The following is a 25292-nucleotide window of genomic DNA, read 5'->3' as shown; positions in this document are numbered from 1 at the left end:
ATTTAGTCACCGATGTTTGCATCAAGACACCCGTTCCTTCTTTATGTGAGAAACTTTTACGATCAGACCCTCGTTCCAAAACTGCAGATCTTGAAACCCTAGGCACAATCGCGTTCAACATGACTTCGGACCTCATAACATCAACATCAACTATGCTGGAGTTTCTCTATGATAACGCGACAAGCACGGAAATGAGAAAACTATTCCGTTTTTGTTCGTCGTATTATGCATATGTAGAGGTATGTACAGAAAATGCGATCGGCTATTATAAGGACAAAAATTACGGACAAGTAGTCAATTTTATGACTAAATCGATCGATGAAGTGCGTTTATGTGACAAGAGCCTTCGATACAAAGATGAAAATAAGAATCTTAAACAAGCTAGTTTGTCATTGCAACAATATTTTATTGCTATTATTGTTATAGCCATTCGTCTCTAGACTATGAACCTATAAAAGTTTGTAATATATGATCTTGTTAGTGTTTCTACTTGTTGTTACTGTCTCTTTTTAATCGTTTTATCGAGAAAAAAATTATCTATCTTTTCAAGATAGAAGTAAGATTTGTGTGCACTTTATCCTCCCCAGACCCCCTACTTGCGAGATTATATTAATTTTATTATTATTGTTGTGAGGGTTATTATATATAATATAATCAAATTAATCTAGTATAAGCTTTTTATGTTTATGTTAATTTCTTGTTGCTTGTCATCTTCTCTAGTTCTTAAAAAAATTAATGTTTGATTAGATTAGAGCATGGGCCTAAGATAATCTTTGACCATCCTTTGATTTTTCCTTTATCTGTAGGTTCAGTCAACAATGAATTTATGTTACATACACTATTAAGGTAAATATTTTTGGCCCAATTACTTAAGGAAAAATTATGCGAAATGGCAAACAACTAGAGTATATTACGTAATATAGCTAGAGTTTCGATTATTTTTAATTTGTAATTATAATTTTGTGAAATTTTACTTTTCGATTTCCTGGTTGTATAAATTCAGAACTGTATAATTCGATTTCTGATTGTATAAATTTCAGAGACACACCTAAATTTATTTAGGTTATTTGTGTCTTGTCCCGAGTAATTTCCCTAGATAATCACCCATGTTTGGGAAATTACCTAGGAATATCACTTGTGTTTGTTTTAGGACCACAATATCACCCAACTTTACCTATTTTTTCCTCAAAATATATTTGACAAAAAAAAAATATTATCTCTCTCCTAATGGGATGCCATGTCACATTATTCCTTTTTTATTATTAACAATTTTTTTAAAAAAATTTAGACAACTCATATTACCCAGTAAAAAGAAATATAGCAAATCATGACACATTTTTTTGAAGCGTTTATGCTAAAAAATAATATTTTAATGATCAAATTTGTTTATAAGGTGGTGGTAAAAAAATTGTTACTAAATTTGTTGTCTTCTTCATTAGCTTCAAGGAACTAGTTTAATTTTTTCCTCGACAGTAAGCCTAATTTTTGTATGGATATAACAACAAATATTCATAAATGAAACATAGGGTATAGATTTTCGCTATAAAATTGAAGTAACTAGATTTTCATAGAGAATGGATTAATGTTCTCTTATAGATACATTAAACAAGCGGTCATTTAAAGAATTAAAAAATGTGACATGGCATTCTAGTAGGAGAGATATAATGTTTTTTTGTGTCAAATATATTTTGAGAAAAATAGACAAAGTTGGATGATATTATAGTCCTCAAACAAACATAAGTGATATTCTAGGTAATTTTCCATGGGACTATCTACGGAAATTAGAGCCCATTTGGATTGACTTAAAAAAAGTAACTTTTAAAAAGTAACTTTTTNGTACATAGTCAAAGAAGACAAAATTCCCTTATTTAATGTTCCCTAAAACAATACTTGAAGAGTAGGGCGGAGTCAAGATTTGAATCTTATGGGTTTGGGATTCTAGTTTTTTTAAGATACTAGGTTCAATTTAAGACGAATTCAAGATTTGGATCAAAGTTACTGAGTTGGGCTAAACCGTAACCTCTATTGTAGCTCTGCCCCTAGTTGAATGGCCTTTGCTGCTGTGACTGTCTGTTTAGAGACCCTTGATCAGAAATTTAGTCCTAACCCTTATCTGAATCTTGATAAAGATGAACATTGTAAGTTTCTTTCAGAAAAACTTAGTGTTTTCCAGAGATTTCTTGTGGATTCTACAAATAAGTGCAATGATCTTGAAACGGTGGAAGATTTGGAGAGACGGATTCGAGATGTGTCGTATAGAGCACAAGATTATGTTGAGGAATTAGTTTTATTTAGCTGGAAAGGTTTGGACCTATTAGAGTGTTATGATAGGGTGTATAGCAACAAGGAATGTTTGTCCCAAATCGTAGACGAAATCGATTTGATTGAATTGGAAGTGATGAAAATGTATGAGCAAATGTCTTGTTACAAAAAAACTAATGAATCTGAGTGCTATTTGCTTGATAATTCAGCAGAAAAAAGTCCAGTAGTACAAGACATTGTGGTTGGCCTAGACGACGATGTGTTGGAAATAAAAACCCGGCTTTGCTCTTTCTCGTCTAAGTTGGAGGTTGTCTCTCTTGTTGGTATGGGTGGTATAGGCAAAAGCACCCTTGCTAGAATGGTTTATGATGATCCCCTCATCAAATATCACTTTAGTATTTGTGCTTGGGTCACGGTGAAAGATCGTCAAGTGAAAGGATTGTTGATTGGTCTACTTGATGATATTGTTGAGTTTACAGATGTGATTCATGAGAAACATAGTGAGCAATTGGCAGAAATGTTGTATAAAAGGTTAAGGTTTAATCGGTATCTCATCGTCTTGGATGATGTGTGGACTACAGAGAATTGGGATCGTATAAAAAGGTGTTTCTCAGATGACAAGAATGGAAGCCGAATATTACTAACTACCCGACTTATGAATGTAGCATTACATGCTAAATCCAATAGCCCTCCATACTGCTTAAGATTCTTGGATTCGGAGGAAAGCTGGGAACTTCTACGTCATAAGGTGTTCGGAAGTAAACATGACCATCTGGAATTAGAGGATATTGGGAAGAAGATTGCAGAACAATGCCAAGGACTACCTCTAACGATTCTCGTTATGGCTGGCCAGCTATCTAAGGTAGAAAGGACTAGGATATGTTGGAACACTTTTGCAAAAACTGTTGGTTCAATTGTTACCGATGAGCACGAGAAATGCTTAGATATACTTGCTTTGAGTTACAGAAACTTGCCACATCACTTGAAAGCTTGCTTCATTTATATGTGTGGTTTTCTAGAACAGACCGAGATTCGTGTCCAGCTATTGGTAAGGTTATGGATTGCTGAGGGTTTTTTGACTAACAGAAAGGTAAAGAACTTGGAAAAGTATGCAGAAGAATGTTTGGAAGATCTTGTGAACCGTAGTCTCGTTATTGTCAAAGAGAGGAAATCCAATGGTCGAATCAAAAGTTGTGCTGTCCATGATCTTCTGCAAGACTTAGGCTTGAGAGAGGCTCAAAAGGAGAATTTCTGTTGTTTCCCTGAACTCTTTTACACAGATGATGCTTTGCACTGTGGTCGTCGTCTCAATTACCTTGGTGCTGACTTTATTGAAGTTCCTTGGAAGCCATTGCTTCCCCTCTCCCGAACTCTACTCCTTTCCAATCACTCGAGAGCTCTGAAGGGTTTTACTCCACAGTTGTATGGTCCTTTACTATATAAACTGTTGAGAGTATTGCACATACTACATATTACCTTTGATTGTTTTCCACCTCAAGTTTTGCAGCTGGTTCATTTAAGGTATCTTGCGCTAGCAGTTTATGAACCCGAATGCCCTGAATTGATTTCAAGGCTGTGGAACTTACAGACCTTCATTTTGAATACAAGTCAAAGTGTGAATCTGCCTAAAACTGTATGGGAAATGGAACACTTAAGGCATGTGTGTTTGGGTAAAGGATGTTTTTTACCTAATCCCGTGGCTGGCTTCAATGGGATTTCTAAGGTTTTAACAAATCTACAAACAATAAGCTTTATGGATATTGCTAGTTGTACAAGAGAAGTCATCGTTAATGTTCCCAATCTCAAGAAATTGGCAATACATGGACGCGGAGAATGTAGTAGCAGTCAGCCATCATCATCCTATTACCTCAGTAATCTTCGCTACTTGAAGCAGCTCGAAAAGTTGAAGCTTTGTGACCACAAGTTGTCAAGCATGGATTTTATCCCATCAAGTCTCAAGAAGTTGGTTCTGCAGAGGTGTTCTCTCTCACGTGGATTTACAACCACTCTTTCTATCTTACCCAATCTTGAGATTCTTAAACTGATGTGTGTAGAATTTGAGCAACGCACTTGGAGTCTGACTGAAGAAGTGTTCAGTAACTTGAAGTACCTAAAACTGGATTCTCTCGAGCTTGTGGTATGGGATGCTAGCTCAGTAAACTTTCCAAACCTCGAACATCTAGTACTAGAACATTGTTACTCTATCGAGAATATGCCTCATGAAATAGAGAACATTTATACATTACAATGCATTGAGGTGCGTTCGTGTTGTGTGATTGTTGAAATGTTTGTTCAAAGAGTACAAGAGGAACAGAAGAATATGGGGAATGACAACCTCACTGTTTCTATCCAGGAGATGGGCAACCTCAATCTTTCTTTCGAACAATGTGTATTGGAGTGGACTAGAGTTCAACAAACTAAAAAACGCGCGAGAAGAAAGTGGTATCTTGTTAGCCAAAATGCAGGGAGTGTCCCAAGTTTTGGGAGCTGGACTTTAGTTGACTGCTACAGAGGATGAAAAGTAGAAGAAGATTTAGGTAGAAGCAATTGTAGTGTGAAATCTGAGTCAATTCTATTATCTAACTAATTCTGTTACTTGACCAACTTTCCCGCTAATTGTATCCTTCAGCTAACTGACTAACAAGGACAACTAATCAGCTTATTAATTATGCTTACTGTTGTCAAAGATTGATTCTTTTTTATCTATATATTGTTCTTGCACTTGACTAATCTGATGTATAATATGTTACTTGTACATAGTCAAAGCTTATTTAATGTTCCCAAAAACAATACTTGAAGAGTAGGGCGGAGTCAGAATTTGAATCTTATGGGTTCGGGATTCTAGTTTTTTTAAGTTACTAGGTTCAATTTAAGACGAATACAAGATTTAGATCAAAGTTACTGAGTTGGGCAGAACCGTAACCTCTATTGTAGCTCTGCCCCTAGTTGAATGGCCTTTGCTGCTGTGACTGTTTGCTTAGAGACCCTTGATCAGATATTTAGTCCTAACCCTTATCTGAATCTTGATAAATATGAACATTGTAAGTTTCTTTCAGAAAAACTTAGTGTTTTCCAGAGATTTCTTGTGGATTCTACAAATAAGTGCAATGATCTTGAAATGGTGGAAGATTTGGTGAGACGAATTCGAGAGGAATTGGTTTTCTTTAGCTGGAAAGGTTTGGACCTAATAGGGTGTATAGCACCAAGGAATGTTCAAAGACAATTTATTCGAATGACAAATTTGTGCGGGTCTAAGCTCAAAAACATAGCATCGACCAATAAAAACGTTCCACTCGAACTCTAAAGTATCACACTCGATGGGTGTTTGATCAAATGACAATATCATTAGTGGTGCCAACAAATATTTCTGGTATTGGTCAATATACCTTATTGACACCCAAATTAGTTGGGCCTCATCTTTTGATTTGTGATGGGCCTATGAACCTCAACTTTTTAAATGGGCTTAAAAACCTTACCACCCTATCCGAGTGACAGGTTAGATTGGACACAACGAAGCGATGCAAGTTTAAGCTTCTGCAAATGTTGGGATTATTTAGAGGGAAAAAAATAGAAAAAAAGAAGGGCAAATTACAGAAATCACATACTTTAAAGGTAAAATTACAATTTGTCTCTTAAAAGTTTATAATTACAGAAATCCCTCATTTTCGCGCAATTAGTGTATCAGCGCTTATATTATTGTATCTCGCGCATCAGATAAATGTATCAACTCTTATATTATTGTATCTCGCGCATCAGATAAATGTATCAACGCTTATATTATTGTATCTCGCGCATGTATGACAAAATCTCAATTTACATCTATGAATGGAGAGAACTGATTTAGGAGAAATAGGGAGAAACGAAAGAGATGATCTTATTCATTGATCATGCTTATGGAGCATGTGCACTGTACATCGATATATATAGTTCAACTAATTTCCTAACTACCTTTGCAACCAATCAGAAATGTACACCTGTCAATCTAACAGAATTAGTTATACTTAACTAACTAATGAAGCTGAAAAACTAACTAATGGAATCAAGTCACGCCTCTGTCCACATTATCTTCAATACTCCTCCTCAAGCTAGGTGTGGTGAAGACATTCAAAACACCTAGTTGGGATAGTAAAAAATCATGTTGCAACTTCCCCAAAGCCTTTGTCAGTATGTCTGCCAGTTGGTCTCCTGTGGGAATATAGATAGTGCTAATCAACCCTTGTTGAATTTCAATGTGCTTAGTTCGTTCGTGGAACACAGGATTTGCAGCAATCTGAATGGCTGCTTTATTATCACAAAATACAGCTACTGGTTCTTCAACTTTAATGCCTAACTCTTTAAACAAGTTTGTCACCCACACAATTTCAGCTGTTAGACAAGCTAGGCTTCTATATTCTGCTTCTGCAGAGCTCCTTGAAACTGTAGGTTGTTTCTTGGACTTCCAAGAGATAAGAGAATCTCCCAATTTTAACAAGTAGCCAGTAACTGATCTCCTTGTGTTTGGGCATGCTGCCCAATCTGAATCACAAAAACCAGTCAACTTCATATTCTTCTGTGAAGACATCAATATCCCCAAGCCTGGTTGATTTTTAAGGTATCTAAGAACTCTGAGAGCAGCCTGCCAGTGTTGAACTTTTGTCCTTTGTAGAAACTGACTCAAAGTTTGCACTGTGTAGGCAATATCAGGTCTAGTTATTGTCAAGTATAGTAACTTCCCAATCAACCTTTGATAGTGGGAAACATCATGATATAACTCCTCCTCACCACACGTTCCTTCAGAAGCTGTAGTGAGTTTCATATTGCATTCTAGTGGAGTAATTGCTGGCTTTCCTGCAGTGATGCCAACCTCAACTAGAAGTTCTAAAGCATACTTCCTTTGGCTCATTAGGATTCCCTTTGTAGATCTGCTAAATTCTATCCCCAAGAAGAATTTCAACTCTCCCAAATCCTTGATTTTTAAACCATTTATGCAGGACATCCTTAGTGGCCTGAATAAGAGTAGCATTGTTCCCAGTAATAAGAAGGTCATCAACATAGACCAATATAATGACTAAACTGGTACCCTGCCTTTTTGTGAATAAAGAATAATCCAAATGGCTTTGATTGTATCCAGACTTCAGCAAAGCTTCAGTAAGTTTAGAATTCCATTGTCTGAAAGCTTGTTTAAGTCCATAAAGAGACTTCACAAGCTTACATACCATAGGTGTAGTTCCTGCCACCTGCAAGCCTTTAGGCAGTTCCATGAACACTTCCTCTGTAAGGTCTCCTTGTAAAAAGGCATTGTAAACATCCATTTGATACACATACCAACTCTCTGCAGCAGCTAATGCAATGACAGTTCTGACGGTTACCATCTTCACTACTGGAGAGAATGTCTCCTGATAGTCTATCCCAGCAGTCTGATTATACCCTTTAGCCACTAGTCTAGCTTTGTACCTTTCAACAGTGCCATCAACCTTATGTTTGATCTTAAAAACCCATTTGCATCCTATCACAGGTTTCCCTTGTGGACAAGGTACCAGGTTCCAAGTACCATTTTCCTTGAGAGCCTGTAATTCTTGTTGCATTGCATCTTTCCACTTATCATCTAGTAGCGCCTCTTCATAGGACTTAGGTTCAGTGACAGCTGAGAAATGACTTAAACAAGCTTTGTATGTAGGAGATATAGTCTGGTAAGACACATAGTTGGATAATGAATGAGGGTTATGACCCTTTTTTGTAGTAACATAATCATGATGCCAGGCTGGTTTGATAACTGCTCTACTGGACCTTCGTAGATCAGGAGGTAGGATTGTGTGTTCATTAGTACCATCATCAGTATCCATTGAGGCTGGCACATCAGGGACAATATCTTCTTCTGTAAGTGGAGCCTCTTCAGGTTCATGAAGCTCCATTTGAGCTGAATCAAACTCTGACGACTGAGTGAGGTTTGGAAACAAGGGAACTGAACCATCTAAACCATCATGTTCTTTAAAAGGGAAAACTGATTCTTTGAACACTACATCTCTACTAACCAGTAATTTCTTATCAGAAATGTCAAAAAGAATATAACCTTTTTGAGTAAGAGAATACCCCATCAGCACACAAACATTAGCTCTAGGTGAAAACTTATCTTTTCTGACAAGTGTGGTAGCAAAACATAAGCATCCAATAGTTCTGAGATGATCTAGTTTAGGCTTTCTTTTGTAAAAAACTTCATAAGGTGACCGACCCTTCAATGTGGGAGTAGGCAGTCTGTTAATTAAATAAACAGCTGCTATGACACATTCTCCCCAAAATCTAATGGGTAAACCTCATTGAAATCTGATAGCCCTTGCAACCTCTAAGATGTGCCTATGTTTCCTTTCCACCACTCCATTTTGTTGTGGAGTGTGTGGACAACTGCTTTGATGGACAATTCCTAAAGAATCAAACAAATCTTTACATTCAGTGCTAAAGAACTCACCACCATTATCTGATCTAACACTCTTCACACCACAATTGAACTGAGTTTTAACCATATTAAAAAAGGATCTCAGAATTGTGACAGCATCAGATTTCAGTCTAAGCAAGTATAACCATGTAATTTTGGAACAATCATCAACCACAGTTAGGAAATATCTGAAACCAGCATGAGTTTGTACTCTAAATGGTCCCCAAACATCAATATGTATCAAGTCAAATATAAAGGTACATCTGGTAAGTGACAAAGGAAAAGGCAACCTTGTTTGTTTTGCTAAAGGACATACAAAACAATCATCAATGTGATTATTTACAGTTGGAACAAATTTCTTTAAAATAGTAGAAGAAGGGTGACCAAGTCTTCTGTGCCATAACATGCTATCATTCTTGGTGACTTTGATGTGCATCAATTTTCCAGCAACTTGATTAGTTCTTTCAGCACCATGGTTCAACAAGTAATAAAGGCCTCCTGTCTCTTTATCAATCCCCTTGACCTTCCCAGTTAACAGGTCTTGAAAGACACAAAACCCAGGGAAAAATCTTGCAGTGTAATTGCCTAGTTAACTGAGAGACTGATAGCAAATCATACTTGAAATCAGGGACTACTAGGACATTAGTTAAGACATCACCAGTACTCTACTTATAACTACCAGTGTGGGATATTAAGGCAGTACCTCCATTAGGTAATTGTACATAGTTCTGACCTCCTTGTTCTAAAGAGACTATATCAAATATATCATCTAATGAGGTTGTAGTGTGCTTTGTTGCTCCAGAATCTATCACCCAATTTTTAAGCTTAATGCTATTAGAAAAAGAATAACCCATACCTGCTTGATTGACAACAGGAGCATCAGTGTGTTCTTTGTTCAATAACCTGAGAATTTGACCATACTGTTCCTGAGTGAATGTGGGAGAGGCTGAACCAAGTGAATCATCTTCAACAGCATTCACATTTGCCATTCTATTTCCCTGATTGCCAGACCTTTCAGGTTGTGCTCCAAATTTCTTCTTGAATTTATAGTCTGGTGGATAGTCAACCACTCGATAACATGTCTCCTTGGTATGACCTTTCAACTTGCAAACTTCACACTGCAAGGTATAATCCCTTTTTGGCTTATATGAGGATTGTTGATGGCCTCTTCCTGCATATAATGCAGTAGAGGTAGATGCACCTATATCTCCTCATGAGTAAGGATTATTGCCAACAATCTGTCCTCCTGAGTAAGCATTATTGCCAACAAACTGTCCTCCTGAGTAAGGATCATTGCCAACAAACTGCCTATGATGATTTTTACTAGCATACAATGCAATAGGTGGTTCTAAAACACCTCTATGGTATGAACCAGCAGTCATTCGTTGGCTTTCATCAGAAATAATCATTGAATAAGCCTTGTTTATAGAAGGTAAGGGAATCATCATAAGGATTTGACTACGTGCCTGATTGTAAGACTCATTTAGCCCCATGAGAAATGCAAACAACTTCATGTACTGCAAGTGACTAGCATAGACCATTGATTTATCACAACCACAAGAAGGAGGTGCGACCAAAGCATCCAATTCATCCCAAAGTAACCTCAATCGTGTGAAATAAGCAGAAACAGAAGATGTACCTTGTGTGATAGTACAAATCTCACGATGTAGCTGGTAACCTCGCGATCCATCGACCTTGTCGAATCTCTCCTTCAAATCAGCCCATACAGTAGCAGCATCAGTTGCATAGATGATTCCACTCATTAACTCCTTCGAAACAGAGTTCAAAATCCATGATAGCACGAATGCATTACACTTTTCCCATTGTTCTTCCAAAGCAGTGCTGTAATCACTCTTCTTACAGGTACCAAAAACAAAACCTGCTTTACTTTTGGCTCGGAGAGTTAGGAGCATCGATCGACTCCATAACGAGTAATTCTCTACGCCTGTAAGCTGGATAGTTGTTAATGAAGATCCTGGAGTGTCAGATTGCAGGAGATACAGGGGATGATTGCGGTTCTTCTCGACATCTACAATCGTGTCAGTGCTCACCATAATTCCCAAAAACAGATCACAAAAAAAAACTCAGATAACTTGCAGAAGAAGATCGTTCACAATTAAAGATGAATCAATCAATGATTCGTGGCTCTGATACCATGACAAAATCTCAATTTACATCTATGAATGGAGAGAACTGATTTAGGAGAAATAAGGAGAAACGAAAGAGATGATCTTATTCATTGATCATGCTTATGGAGCATGTGCACTGTACATCGATATATATAGTTCAGCTAATTTCCTAACTACCTTTACAACCAATCAGAAATGTACACCTGTCAATCTAACAGAATTAGTTATACTTAACTAACTAATGAAGCTGAAAACTAACTAATGGAATCAAGGCACGCCTCTGTCCACATTATCTTCAATAGCATGTTTTGTTTGCATAGATCAATGGAGGCAGTGGTTTATGCATTAATGTTCCCCTGTTGTGCATATTAATTCTATTTGTTCAGTTCCAACATATAGCCATGTTTACAGTGGTATAGGAGGCCTCTCCTTACACGTAACAACATCGTCTAATACGTTACTTTGGGGCTCAATTTTGCAATGATTCTAAAAGGATAGGCACAATTGATTTGTCTGTATGCAATTGGTCAGTTGATGACTAGAAACTTGTAACTGCTAGAGCAAAGGTTCCCTAGGAAGAACTGCATGTTTGCGAACTATGCCAGCCTTGGTCATTTGATTTTAACTTCTGTAGTAGATTGAAGATGACAAAGCAACATAGTTACAGATTACTCAAAGAGAGTTGCTAAAGCTAAATTAGGGGCATGTAGTAGATTGCTTGAACTGGTTGATGAAGTTGACTAATTAGCTGTTAGCCTCATGTGGAATGAAGGTTCACAGTTGACTCCTTCAAGAATCAGACGTCAAACACGTAGCAGAACAGATAGTTGTTCAAAAGAAAATGATCGATTAGGCTACACATCGGTGGTGCCAATTCAGGTATGTATTTCTTTGAAAATCTATGAATTGTATCTGATACTTTCTGTACAAAAATTGTAAGATCATTCATTCTGTAGATACTTGTACACCTTTTGCAAATTCTCTGACATGACTGAATGTGGTAAATTCTAAGGTAATTATGTTCTTAGTGTTTCATTAGTTATGGCGGAGATCATTTTTATTGTGCGGCTAATCAAACATTGATTATATTATACTGGGATTATTTTGCTGATGTAGCCAACACCCCTTAGGGTGTTTCATATGTAATAACTTTTGACAGATTGACAATAAATATTTTGGACACGGCAAAGAGTTGCGAAAGTAGTAGCTAAACATAATGACTTAACACATATCTAATGAAAATACCAAAATTCAGACTTCCACTTGTACTGACTCTGACATTACAACTTTAGATGATGATCTGTAATTAAGGCTTCCATTCATTCTAGTTCTGATATTACCGTCAACTCTTGCGTATAAGGGCCAACGTGAGTGGTATTTCTTGTTGTAAAAGGAGGAGGAACAGTTAGATTGCTCCCATCTCCTTCTAGCATTTGAGTAACAACTTTGATGGATGGCCGATCTATCGCATTCCATTGGATGCACCAAACTCCTATAATAGCCAATTTTCTTACAATTATGATATCATCATCTTCCTCAATCCTGATTTTTAACTCTTCTCCTTGATTCAGCCGCTGATGAATCCACTCGGGAAAATTCATTTGGCTAGTATCCGCCTTTGCATCAAAATTCTTCCTCCCTCCAACCATTTCAAGAAGCAGCATTCCAAAGCTATAAACATCAGATTTATGAGACGCTTTTCCATAATTGCTTGACAATACTTCTGGTGCAATATAACCCATGGTTCCTCTAGCTTCAGTCATAGAGACAACACTTTTCTCTTTAGAGCATAACTTGGCAAGACCAAAATCAGAGATCTTGGGGTTCAAGTTATGGTCTAACAGAATATTTTGAGGCTTGATATCGAAATGAAGAATTTGTTGGTCACATCCTTGATGAAGATACTCTAGCCCTTTTGCTATTCCCATAGCAATATCATGAAGCTTCTTCCAAGTAAGGGTGATATTATCTTTGAAACTTGTCGGAAAAATGAGCTTGTCAAGTGACTGATTTGGCAAGTATTCAAACACTAGAGCTCTTCTAACTCCATCAGCACAGAAGCCAACTAGGCGAACCACGTTGACATGANCACATACACATGAAACTCATCACCATCTACCAAGTCTTTCACAAATTCTAACAATTGAGTATCAGAAGTAACTTGAACTAATTCATTGTTATCTTTACAGTAAAATTCCTTCACATTTGTATACCCAAGGTCTTTAGTGTAGGAAAGAAACTCGACAAGACTAAAATGGTATTTATCTATGCCAACACCAAATACATCTACTTCTCGTTGGTAAGTAGGGTTAGGATTTCCAACAACACACCCCCCATGATGAAAACAAGTTAAAATATAGTTGTTCATATCTCGAAAAGAAGACCCCAATAAAAGGAAATACCCAAAAAGCCCCTTACTTTACCAGCCAAAACCTATATTAAAAATGAAAATAAAGAAAGCGGAATCAACAACAATATACACCTTCTTGAAGAAAACAAAAACAAAGGTAGAAAACAAAATACACCATTACCTTTAATTTCTTCAATTTCTCCAATGTCACACAGCCCGATACCTCGTCAATACAACCTTAAACCTGAAAAATGGCGACATAAAATACAACAATGGTTATTACTAACAACGAATTGAAGGAAAAACAAAGAAATACATGTGAAGAGAAGGGAGATTTACCTAGGGTTTTCATCGGAGAAGAGAGAGAATCGTAAAAAGGAAGTTGAAAAATCACAAAGAATGGTTCCATTTTTCTTTTAGTTTGAAAAAAAAAACGACGTGTAAAGAGGTTTAAGAGTTGGCATCATATAATTGGTCAGTTAATCCACGTAGAACTGTTGTCTTACACGTGCTTATGGTCAACAGATGTCTGTGCAAAAAGTGTTAAAGTAACGCATGGGAACTCTACGTTAGGTGTTTAAAATGAAAATCCTTCAGTTGAGGTGTCTAAGTGAAAGATCGTGTCAAGTTTAGGGGGCCACCGATGAGTTAGCCCTATTTTTTAATTAACTAAAAATTATATGATAAAGTTCTCTACGCCAACAAAAAAAAAATGACAATGCCAATACCTCACTCTTTTATAACAGAGTAGGAAGAGGAAGGTTAACTCCAACAATTTATTTTGAAAAAAAAAAAAAAGAGTTTTAGAGAGATGTCAATGAACACAATCACAGAAGAAGTTTCAGATTCCTTTGATTCTAATACAGACGCAATAATCTACGGCGTTTATGATGATTCTGGATCTGGTGAAAGCTTGATCTCTGATCCTAATATTCCTTCGTCTTCATCAGAAGACAATGACTTACTACAGCAGCAGCAGATGATCTCAACTGTTGCTGCTGTAGACGGTGCTGATACAGATGATTTGACTGTACCAACAAGTGCATCTTTCAGCTGGTATACGAATAATGAGGAGGAGATTGAGCCCAAGGCAATAATGATATTTAATGTTGATTTCAGGGCACTTTCTTCAGAAGTCAATAATGAAATTGAAGAATTGAATTTAAACTTTTGTGGGAAAAGGGTAAGAGAAGAGGAAAATGAAGATAATGAAGTATTTTTTATGAATAAGGAAATAAGAAGAGACCAAATGTTATATCCATTACCATTATCACCTTCAAATTGGTCATCAATTTGGGATGCAGATCTAAATGGTTTTTTTGCTGTGCCACCTTTGTCACCACTTCCAAGTTTTGATGGAGAGAAGTGCTGGGAAAAATTATGTATCTTGTAAAATGAGTGAAATATATTTTAAATTTTTATTAAGTTTAGGAGTTTTTTTAATATTTTTTTGATTTTTTATTAAGAGTTTCATACTTCTAGAAGAGTTTGAAACTAATTGTTATATCATGTGGCAGATCGTGAGAGTATTTAAATTAAATTAGTCAAGTAGAAGATTTTTTTTTTTAAGGCTGTAAATAGTTTGATAATGAAACTAATAATTTGCCACAAATTTTCTAAAGAGGCCCTCCGAAATCACATGGTTTTGACGGATCTTCTTCGTTAAATTTGATGTAACTTAAAACTATGGGAATTTTATGAGTCTTGTTTGCTTTTATATTTCGCAGAATAAAGAGGCATATCAAAGATTTTGAGATGATGGGTACACTATTACAAAAATGTTGATCTAAGATAAAAATTTGATCGATTTGACATTTAGATTTTTATTACTGAAAACATTAAAAGTTTAATATTATAGTTTACGTGAACCCGGTGACCCCGGATACGCCTCTGTCGCAGATTAAGTTCTACTTTCATGTAAATAAATTTGAAAATTTGGTTTGATTAGTTAATATCTGAACGTTTAATAATTTTTGTATTAAAAAGGATAATTATGTGATCATATGTGTAATAAGACCTAGAGGGCTATTATCGGTTACTTTCATTAATAATGGCCTCCAAAACTACTCTTTGTAATACTAACAAAGTAACCAATTTAATTTTTTAAAGGTGAAGTCATTAAGCTAACTTTTGTAAATTATGTGTTAGTTGCCAAAAAAAAAACAATACAAATCGCGGGGAAATCAAGTTTGGCGCCGGAGAAACGACAAATTGATAGTATCGCTTACTTCATCATTTTGCTATTAGGAAAACAAGTGATAATTATGTGAGGCATTTTATAATTAAAAAAAAATTACTTTGTCATAGCCTATATTTCAAACATAAATAATTAACAAAATATTAAATTTTACAAAAATGAAAATGAAAAATAGTTTTAACAGGCAAGAGGGTATGAACCTCTAGTCAGTGGCGAAGCCATGAATTTCATAAAGGGAGTCATTCAAACACATGAGCACTTCCTCATTCCAAGGAGGTGAAATCATTGGGCTATAACAACTTGTTTTGTTAAGGGTATCCAAAATATTTTATTTAATCATTTCATGTATCATTTTACTTGTATATACGATATTTTTTTCCGACGAAGGGTGTCCAATTGGACATCCTGACCACCATGTGGCTACACCACTGCCGTTTATCTATATTAAGTAAATTATTGAGACTTTTATCATAATTTGAAATACTTGAATTGATCAAAATTCAAGAAAATTATTGAGACTATTTTTTCTTCATATTTATCTTTCCTTTTAATAACATTCTTAACTCGGGGAAATTTAGCATTAGCTCTATTTGGAGGTGTATCATGCCAAAATGAGATCCAATTCCAACCTATAACAACTTATGGCAAAAAAAAAAAAATTCCTTTTAAAATGCCCTTCCTTTTGTGGAAAGCTATTAGCAACAATCTATCAATCCACAATAGAGTCGTATGAGCCAAGACTTTCAATCTCTTCCATGAACTTTCCAATAACATAAGTTATCTGGTCAATATGGACAAATGTAGCTTACCAACATTTAGGATTAAACCAACAAAACTTGCCAATATCATATATAATCCTTCTTTTTTATTTTTTATTTTAAAATAAATTCGAGTTCCGCTGTTCTGATATTAAAATTCGATAGAGATGAAATCATGTCATTTAGGTGATTGATTCCACTTACATCAGTGTATGTATGTACGAATACTAACATCAGAGGAAGGAAGTCTGACTATTTCGTAGGGATGCTCTCTTCTGCGTCGACTGCTATGTGCTAAAGGCAGAAATAAGTTTTTGAAGGCGAGCGGAATGAGACAATGAAATTGTTTAGGTTACACAAAATGGGAGCCGAAAAAAGAAAAAATGAAATCTGAAAAAATATTCTGTAAGGATAATATAATTGAGTGAAATTCATTTTGTATTTTAATATTTACCCCCATTGTTACCATTTTGGCATAGGACTAGATTATTAGTCTCCTCTCAATGGCATGTACAAAGTTCGAGATGTCAAATTCATATTTGTAAATTTTTACACCAATTATCATTGGAGACTTTTAATTATGAAAAAAAAACTAAATTATTACCATGTATAGATATTGTATAAATAGTGAATATGAATGTATATATCTTTTATACATAGTTATATGTCATATATATACGTTATACATTATATATACATGTGACCATTTTTGTTAAAAGTTTTAGGCTTAAGTCATCTGCGGCCCCTTAAAATTGTCTGTATAATTCACTTAGACACCTTAACTAGGACGGGTACCTATTGAACACTTTTATCTATCCAAAACCTGTTCCTATTAGACCTTTTTCAATAATCAGTAAAAAAAAAGTAAAGTGTGTGTGATACACGTGCTATGATATGGCAAAAATGACTAATTAAAAGATGACATGTGTCACTTGACCCCAACAACTATGGATNCTGAAGAGTTCGATAGCAATATTGTGCGCCATAGGGAAGATGTAAATAAGCCTCTTTTTTCAGGAACAGTACACATTAGACTGAATAGAGGCATAGGTTTAATAGATAAAATCAAATTTTCTCACTATGCACACTATATGAAGACTAATGTGTTCTGTCTAGGTGCAAGAGTTATTGAATGTTTCGATGGTACGCGACTAAAAGAAGCAAAGACAGAACCCTTCACTGTCAAGGATGCGCGCGTGACTGCTAGGTAAGTTGATCTACTGTTTATTTGTTTTCTCAAAACGAAGCATTAGTATTGTAAGCATGAGGGCTGAAGCGTTTATTAGATGTGGCCGCGAGAACCAGTATATGCATATAGAATAATCATCTTCAACTCCTGAACCCCTCTGTTAGCCCCATAGGATGCTTTGATTTTGATAAACGACACTTAACAATTATATGAGCAATTGCAGGCGAAGGAATCAAAAAGGAAAGAACGCAATCCTGCAGCTCTTAAGCATCACAAAGAAAAGGGAAAGCAATGAATTACAACACCTGAGCAACACAAAGAAGAAAAGACGCCATTCAAGGGGCACAGATAATTCAGCAGAATCAAGTGAAGATAGCCACAATCGTAGTATCTGACTAGGACAATCAATCAAGCAGAATCTCGAGACAAATCAGGACGCAATCAAGATTAATACAAAAATTACCTGAATCAGCAAAGAATCAAGGCAGCGATAAGACATCGATTTACTCATGCACATATCTAATATGGACATGAATCAACAAATCGCCTCAATCAAGGAATCCCTCAATATCCTTGATCGAGAGAAACACCCTTAGGTTTTCCTTACCAGAGCAAACAACCAGTCTATATAAACCTCCCTTAGCTTTAGTTGCGAAGTATCACTTGAACTTGTACTGTTTTCCTCTTTTGTCTTTTATAAAACTCTGTATTCTCTTGAGTATACAATTGAAAAAGAAAAGAAAAAGAAAGGTCAGAGTATAGGTTATACAGGTAGAGACGGTATAAAAATAAAAGATTGGATTACGCCATCAATGTGGAGCGAGACAATTAGACATGCTGAAAGTTGCATAAATAACTACAGGCTCTACCGTAGTACTGAATCTCAACAAAATGCAGGTGGTACATCCATTCAAAGGTTCGAAGTTTAGCGAAGGATATACAAATTTTCTTCTTAGTTGAGTTAATGTGTGAAAAATAAATATGCACTAAGAATAACTAATATTTAATCTTTGTATATCACATAATTTTCCATCAAAAATTGTACACCGAGCTATCCTGGCTCCGCCCATGCTCCTTCGAACATGGAATATAATATTCATGACTCTGATAAAAAGCAATGAACCTTTCGGACTTTTTATAATCATTTAGTATCCAAAATTTATTCATCGGCAAAGTTTAAATTTAAAATTTCTAACTAAAAAGTGATTGAAGTTCCACTCATTCTACCACACCTCTAGGTGATATGAACTCTCTTTATTGTTAATAGAAAATATATCAATTCAAACAATGGATTGAGACAAGTGGACCCAAACAAGTTTTCTTAGAACATGCTAGTTTATTATCTTTTACAATGTAATATAAAATCTTGGGTTGGAGAGTTTTTTTCAAATGAAACAAAAAGACAAAAAGAAAAAGTTGGACATTAAACTTCCTCGAACATGACTGATACAGATAGGGATGGCAATGGAGTGGGGCGGGTAACAGTATTTGCGGGGCAGGGCGGGTTAGAGTTTTTGCGGGGTGAGTATAAAATATTTTTGAAAAGAAATATGCGGGGCGGGGTTGGGAATTTTTCTTTTGAAACTTAACTAAAGAATAAATGTGTTGAGCGTTTCTTGGAAACAGGGGAGGCAACTGGCATTTCTAACAAAGTCTTGTTTAATGTAAGTTTTGATTTTTTAGAGGAATCAATTGTTTTAACTTATGCCATAATTATCATTTTAGTCTTTTCTTAATTATTAATTTCACTATTTATATACATGGTCCATTTGCTGATGTTTGATTCTAAAATTATGGCTTTATGTACAGACTAGAGGGTAGAGCAGTGAATTGATAATAATAATAATAAAAAAAAAATTGTACGTATACATTAGAGAGAACAAAATAAAATAAAATAAAATTCATTCAACAAACTTAATTACTTAAATGACTCTTGAAAGGACCCAAAGCAAGCAGATATCAGAATTGAGGTCTAATGCAAAACAGATCGGTCAGCTATTAAGGATGAGATTATTAGTTTTTATAAAGGGCCTTATGGGAACTGCTGCTACCAGCTGTTAATAAACTGATCATGAGGAAAGGGCCTCAACTCCAACAACTGCAAAGAATAAGCGTCATAGCTCCAGTTACTGATAAAGAGATATTTGCTAGCTTGAATGCTATTGGAGATGACAAAGCACCAGGTATAGACGACTATAATGTAGTCTTCTTCAAAAAGTCATGGTCCATTATCAAAGAAGAGGTATTGGATGCAATCAAAGACTTCTTTACCACAAGTAAGATGCCTTGATCTATTAACTGCACAGCAATAACACTAGTACCTAAAACTCCTAACCCGGCCACAATCAAGAAGTTTCGACCAATTGCTTGTTGCTCTGTCCTTTACAAGATCATTGCTAAGATCCTAGCAAACAGATTGCAAAATGTGTTGCCGCATATTATTTGTGAAGCCCAAGCTGGTAGAAAGATTGGGGACAATATTCTACTTGCTCATGAATTGATTAAAGGCAATAAAAGGAAGAATATATCCCCTAGATGTATGATCAAGATTGATTTACAAAAGGCTTATGACTCACTAGAATGGGGCTATTTGAAACATGTCATGATTGAGCTTTGCTTCCTTGAAAAGTTCACTAATTGGACTATGGAATGTGTGCAAACTGTTAGCTACAATATCTTCAACAATGGAGAACCTACTGAGCCTTTCAATGCTGCCAAAGGGTTGAGGCAAGGGGACCCCGTGTCTCCATTTCTTTTTGCCATAGGAATGGAGTACTTGAGTAGGCTACTGAAGGGGTTGAAGGAGATAAAAGGCTTCCACTACCACCCTAGATGCGCTAAGCTAAACATCAGTCACCTGTGTTTTACTGATGATTTACTTCTCTTTGCTAGAGGAGACACATCCTCAGCATCTGCTCTCCGCAACTGCTTCCAAACTTTTTTCTCAAGCATCTGGACTTGTAGCTAACCGTGGTAAGAGCTCAGTTATCTTTGGTGGGGTAACTAGAGAAGAACAAGACAAAATCCTTCAGATATTGGGATTTAGCTATAGTGAATTACCTTTTAAATATTTAGGAGTGCCCTTAGCTACCAAAAAGATCTCCAATGGCAACCATTACTGGACAGGATAACATCTCGAATTTCATCTTGGACTGCCAAGAACCTATCCTATGCTGGTCGGGCTCAACTCATTAAATCAGTAATATTTGGCATCCAAGCCTATTAAGCACAACTATTCTCCATACCAGCTAAAGTTTTACATCTTATAGATGCACATTGTAAGAGTTATTTATGGGCAGGGAGTGGTACAATCACGAAGAAAGCTCTGGTAGCTTGGGAGTATGTCTGTAACCCCAAGTGTGTTGGGGGTTTAAACTTGATTAATATCTCCTTGTGGAACAAAGCAGCTCTAGCGAAGTCTTTGTGGGATATTGCCAATAAGCAGGACAAACTTTGGATTAGTTGGATCCAAACGTATTATATAAAAGGGCAGCAACTAGAGCATATCCAAATACCGAAACATGTGTGCTGGTTGATAAGAAGTATCTTTAGGTCACAAGACATGTTACAACAAATTCCAAACGGCCAGCTAGGTAAGAGCATGATCAGACAGATATATTATGCTAATCTAAAGATATGCCCTAGAGTATCCTGGAAGTCAATAATGTACAAGAACACAGCAAGGCCTAAGGCTATATTCACTACTTGGCTACTCATGTGGGGAAGACTATTAACAACTGATAGATTGATTAAATGGGGAATGCAGATTGATCCAAAATGTCCACTCTGTTGTAAGCATGAGGAAACCAAAGAACACTTATTTGTGCATTGCGACTATGCTAAGCAGATATGGATCAAGATGGAAAATTGGACAACAATACAACATTGTACAATTTGTACTTGAGACCAACATTTGGATTGGATGATTGTAAATTCTAAGGGGCACTCCCAAGGAGCTCAGGTTTTCAAAATGGTTCCGAGACTATCTATGCCATTTGGATGGAAAGGAACTTTTGCATATTCAAAAAGAGAGGCAGGGAATGAGAATCAATTGCAAAGGAGATAGCCTATGTCTCATGTGTTAGAGCTCCTCCCAAAATCAGGTGTACTGTCCAAGATTTTAAGTTTTAGCATCTGTTTGGTAGCTCCTTCTAAGTTTCTTTTTAGTTAAGATGGCGGGTTGCGTTTAACCTGACCATTGATTTGTAATGCCTAATTTTGGTGATTAATAAAAGTTGCTAATTACCAAAAAAAATAAAAATTAACACACAATTAATAAAATTTATTTATTTACAAAAGAAAAGGCAAAGATGGAAGAGGACTTTAAGCTTAGTTCAGTTAATGACTGTATACATTCTACAATTTGGCTTTGAAATGAAGATACATATATTATTTCAACGTTAGGAAAAAAAAAAAAAAAAGTACATTATTTTTAATTAAAACATTATGCGGGTAAATTTATGTGGGGCGGATTCATACGGTTTCATTTGCATCCTTACGACGAGGTACAGCAATTGAAAAACATAACCGTAGAACACTTTCTGATTCTGCTCCTTAGCGACTCAAATGTGTGTGACTTAAGTTCCACCAATATCAGCAGGGGCAAACCTACATTGTGTCAAGCAACTTCGTAAATACATATTTTTAAGTTTGTTGACACTTTTAAGCCAATCTAAACAGGCGTTTTAGTGTGCCAAATACGGAAGTAAAAATTGTCAAGCTTTACACAAAATGAGGCTTTTCAATGTTACCTACCAACCAATTAATTATATCGTAAAGGTCATCTTCCACTTGCAAATCCCAAACTGAAGACCAATATATATGACTATCAACTTCCTCTGGCAATTCCCAAAATGAAAACCTAGGTGACAATGGATGTTCGATTGGCCCATAATGAAAACCTGGGTGAAAATGGTGACCAATTTCAATATTACAGCTTTTGCCAACAGCAACCCCAGAAAGTTCCCCAAAATCAACGTTAAATGTCATTACCGCTCTTTGCTCAGCAATTTGATTTTCATCTGTAAACCGGTTGGACGATGCACATGATGATTCAGTCAAATCATTTGTCCCATCACCACTAGCCGCAGCAGCAATTGATATCTGCTGCTGCTGGTGGTCGTCATCGTCCTCTGACGATGATGATGATGATGGAATGTTGGGATCAGAGATCATGCTTTCATCGGATGTAGAAGGATCAGAAACGCCGTAGACGATTGCGTCTGTATTAGAATCAAAGGAATACTCATATTCTTCCATGATTGTGTCTATTGACATCTCTAAAATCCCTCTTCTGAATTTTTTTCTTATTGCAAAAATAAATTCTGATTTGTCAACTTTAACTATATATTAACTGAACTAAAGCGACATTCACCAATAGAAATACAAAGAGGCAATAGGGACACTCTAGACGTGGAAAGTAAATTATGGTATGAAACCAGGAAAATGGAGTGGGACACAAAAAATTCACAAAGCAAAGATTTTTTTACCTTCCTGGGGTTGAGTTAAATGTCTCGAGTTACCTTCCTGTTTGCTAATTAAATAAACGTGAGGTCTCTGCCTTTTTTCATTCATGTTAATTTCGTTGTCATTTCTTTGAACCTAACATTTCACACGTGTAAAGAATTAGCACTTATCTATCAACACGATCGTGTGAATGCGGGGCAGATTCATAATTTTAATTTTATGGGTTTAATTTATAAAACTTGTAGCGTTGAGCTTATTATATTTTTAAAGTTATTAATTAATAACTAATATGTATTGAAGTTTTAACATGCATATACATAAATTTATAGTATTTATAAAAAGTACGAGATTCAGATGAACTACATCCCGAAAGTTGCATCCGCCTCTATGTGAACGCGGAAGATTAATTCTCTACTGAAAGGCAATAGGGACACTCTAGACGTGGAAAGTAAATTATGGTATGGAACCAAGAAAATGAAGTGGGGAAAATGCATAAGTACCCCCAATCTATGCCTGAAATCTCAAAGACACACTTATACTATACTAAGGTCCTATTACCCCACTGAACTTATTTTATAAATAATTTTCTACCCCTTTTCGGCCTACGTGGCACTATCCTTGAAAAAATTGTCAACACGCGCTGGGCCCACAAGATAGTGCCACGTTGCCAAAAAGGGGTAGAAAATTATTTATAAAATAAGTTCAGGGGGTAATAGGACCTTAGTATAGTATAAGTGTGTCTCTGAGATTTCGGGCATAGGTTGGGGGTACTTATGCATTTTCCCTTTTTTTTTAATATTCCTGAAATTAAAGGAACCAAATAAAAATTATCAACGAGCTACCCAAAAAAGAAAGAATACTACGTGCAATATAATAATTCATAAGAGATAAATTGTCAAAAAATACATCTAAATTATCTATTTTTTTGAGTTTCATATCCAAACTATTGAGAGTGTGAATTTTATACCTAAATTATTACTTATTAGTTTAGGTGTGTTTTTGACAATTATCTCTAATAATAATTAAAAAAAAAAAAAAAAAGCAACAATCACATGAAAATAATAAGACAAAAGTGTGTTTGGTACTAAGTATGCGTTTGGTCATGTTATACCATATATTATGATATGAAATCGTGAGATGTAATCAACGTTTGGAAATGTGATTTCATGTTGATTCCATATCTTATGATTTCATATCATGAGATGAAATTCCATATTCTCCAAAAATCATGATTTTAAAAGGCATAATACATAAATATAACCCTTAACTTGATGTTAGCTGGCAACTATGACTTTTAACTTTTGGTATGCACAAGTAGACACTTAAACTTGTATAAAATTAAACAAATAGACACATTCATCTGACATGGCACCCTACATGACAATTTTATGACCTATGTGGCGTCCTACGTGTATTATGCCATGGATACGTGTGTCTACTTGTTCAATTTTATAAAGGTTTAAGTATTTACTTGTGCAAACTCAAAGTTGGAGGGCATAGTTGTCCGTTGAAACCAAGTTAAGGGTCATGTTTATGTATTATGCCATTTAGAATTTCATATCATGATTTGAGATTTTTTAAATGAAAAAATTGACCCACAAGTTTATATTTTGTCAAACAATCCCACATTTATATCTACTAACCATTTATTTCATATGTAAATAAAATTTATAATCACATCATTACTTTTTAAAATTTATTATTCTCACCAACATAAAATTTATTACTATTACTTTAAATTTGGTGAATATAAATGATAAAATAGGAATTGATTTGGTGAATATTAATAAAACGGAGGGAATGATACTTTTTGATTTTGCATAATAAAAAAAAATTTCTTTCTGCTACATATGAGAATGTTTAAGGCAACGTAATATGAAAAAAAAGACAAAATTGGTGATGTATATTTGATAATCACTACTTCTAGTATGTTTGATTTTAGAACGAAATTAATGCACTGATGTGTAATTGCACACAAGTGAAATAAGGCATGAATCATTTTGATTTTGACACCCAAGTGAAAATTGTCATAGCTTGTGCAGTGTTACATAATTATTTGCGAGAATACCAAAGGAGTGATGAAATATTAATAGTCTATGAGCATGAAAATATAGTTGCGGATGATATTGACCAACAAATGGCTCAAAGTAACAATGTTGGTTTGTTTTCTCAATCATATGATCGAGAAATGCAAGTTCAACGTGAGAAGATCGTTCGTACTATGTGAGAGAATTATATTAAAGACTAGTACACTACAATTTATGTTCAATTTTTATTTTATTGAATTAAAGTTGGATCAGTTAAGGTTAGATGAAAAAGTTACTTAAGTGGAGAACAAATAACTTTATAATAATTTATTATGCGATTTTATAAATTTTAATTTATTTTGTAAGATTGAATAAACCACTAAGGCTATTTTAATAGTTTTACAACTTATGAGATTTTTATGTTTATGAGAAAATATACAACACAAATTTCATATCGCATATTCAAACAAAACTTCATTTTTCATCTCATGATTTCATATTGCAT

The 25292-nt window shown here is 35.3% G+C and overlaps 3 protein-coding genes across 3 annotated transcripts; 1 reads left to right on the top strand and 2 right to left on the bottom strand.

The window, feature by feature from the left end:
- The first annotated feature begins 1842 nt into the window (after positions 1 to 1842).
- On the top strand, positions 1843 to 5011 carry LOC125851910 (putative late blight resistance protein homolog R1B-16). Its single transcript, XM_049531654.1, has 2 exons — positions 1843 to 1928; positions 1960 to 5011. The coding sequence occupies exon 2, from the start codon at positions 2048 to 2050 to the stop codon at positions 4778 to 4780; it is 2733 nt and encodes a 910-aa protein (XP_049387611.1). The 5' UTR covers positions 1843 to 1928; positions 1960 to 2047; the 3' UTR covers positions 4781 to 5011.
- Positions 5012 to 12119: 7108 nt separating this feature from the next.
- On the bottom strand, positions 12120 to 13559 carry LOC125851908 (rust resistance kinase Lr10-like). The gene is made up of 4 exons (XM_049531651.1): positions 13490 to 13559; positions 13332 to 13387; positions 13224 to 13233; positions 12120 to 12865 (listed from the first exon to the last, which is right to left on the bottom strand). Exons 1-4 carry the CDS (start codon positions 13557 to 13559, stop codon positions 12120 to 12122), a joined length of 882 nt encoding a protein of 293 aa, XP_049387608.1.
- An 8053-nt stretch (positions 13560 to 21612) lies between these two features.
- LOC125851915 (uncharacterized) lies at positions 21613 to 22773 on the bottom strand. The gene is made up of 2 exons (XM_049531660.1): positions 22050 to 22773; positions 21613 to 21902 (listed from the first exon to the last, which is right to left on the bottom strand). The coding sequence occupies exons 1-2, from the start codon at positions 22569 to 22571 to the stop codon at positions 21888 to 21890; spliced, it is 537 nt and encodes a 178-aa protein (XP_049387617.1). The 5' UTR covers positions 22572 to 22773; the 3' UTR covers positions 21613 to 21887.
- Positions 22774 to 25292: the final 2519 nt, after the last annotated feature.

Source organism: Solanum stenotomum, unplaced genomic scaffold (assembly GCF_019186545.1).
Source record: "Solanum stenotomum isolate F172 unplaced genomic scaffold, ASM1918654v1 scaffold30548, whole genome shotgun sequence".
NCBI lineage: Eukaryota > Viridiplantae > Streptophyta > Magnoliopsida > Solanales > Solanaceae > Solanum > Solanum stenotomum.
The sequence above is the reverse complement of the archived record's forward strand: the minus strand, read 5'-3'. Positions and strand labels throughout refer to the sequence as shown.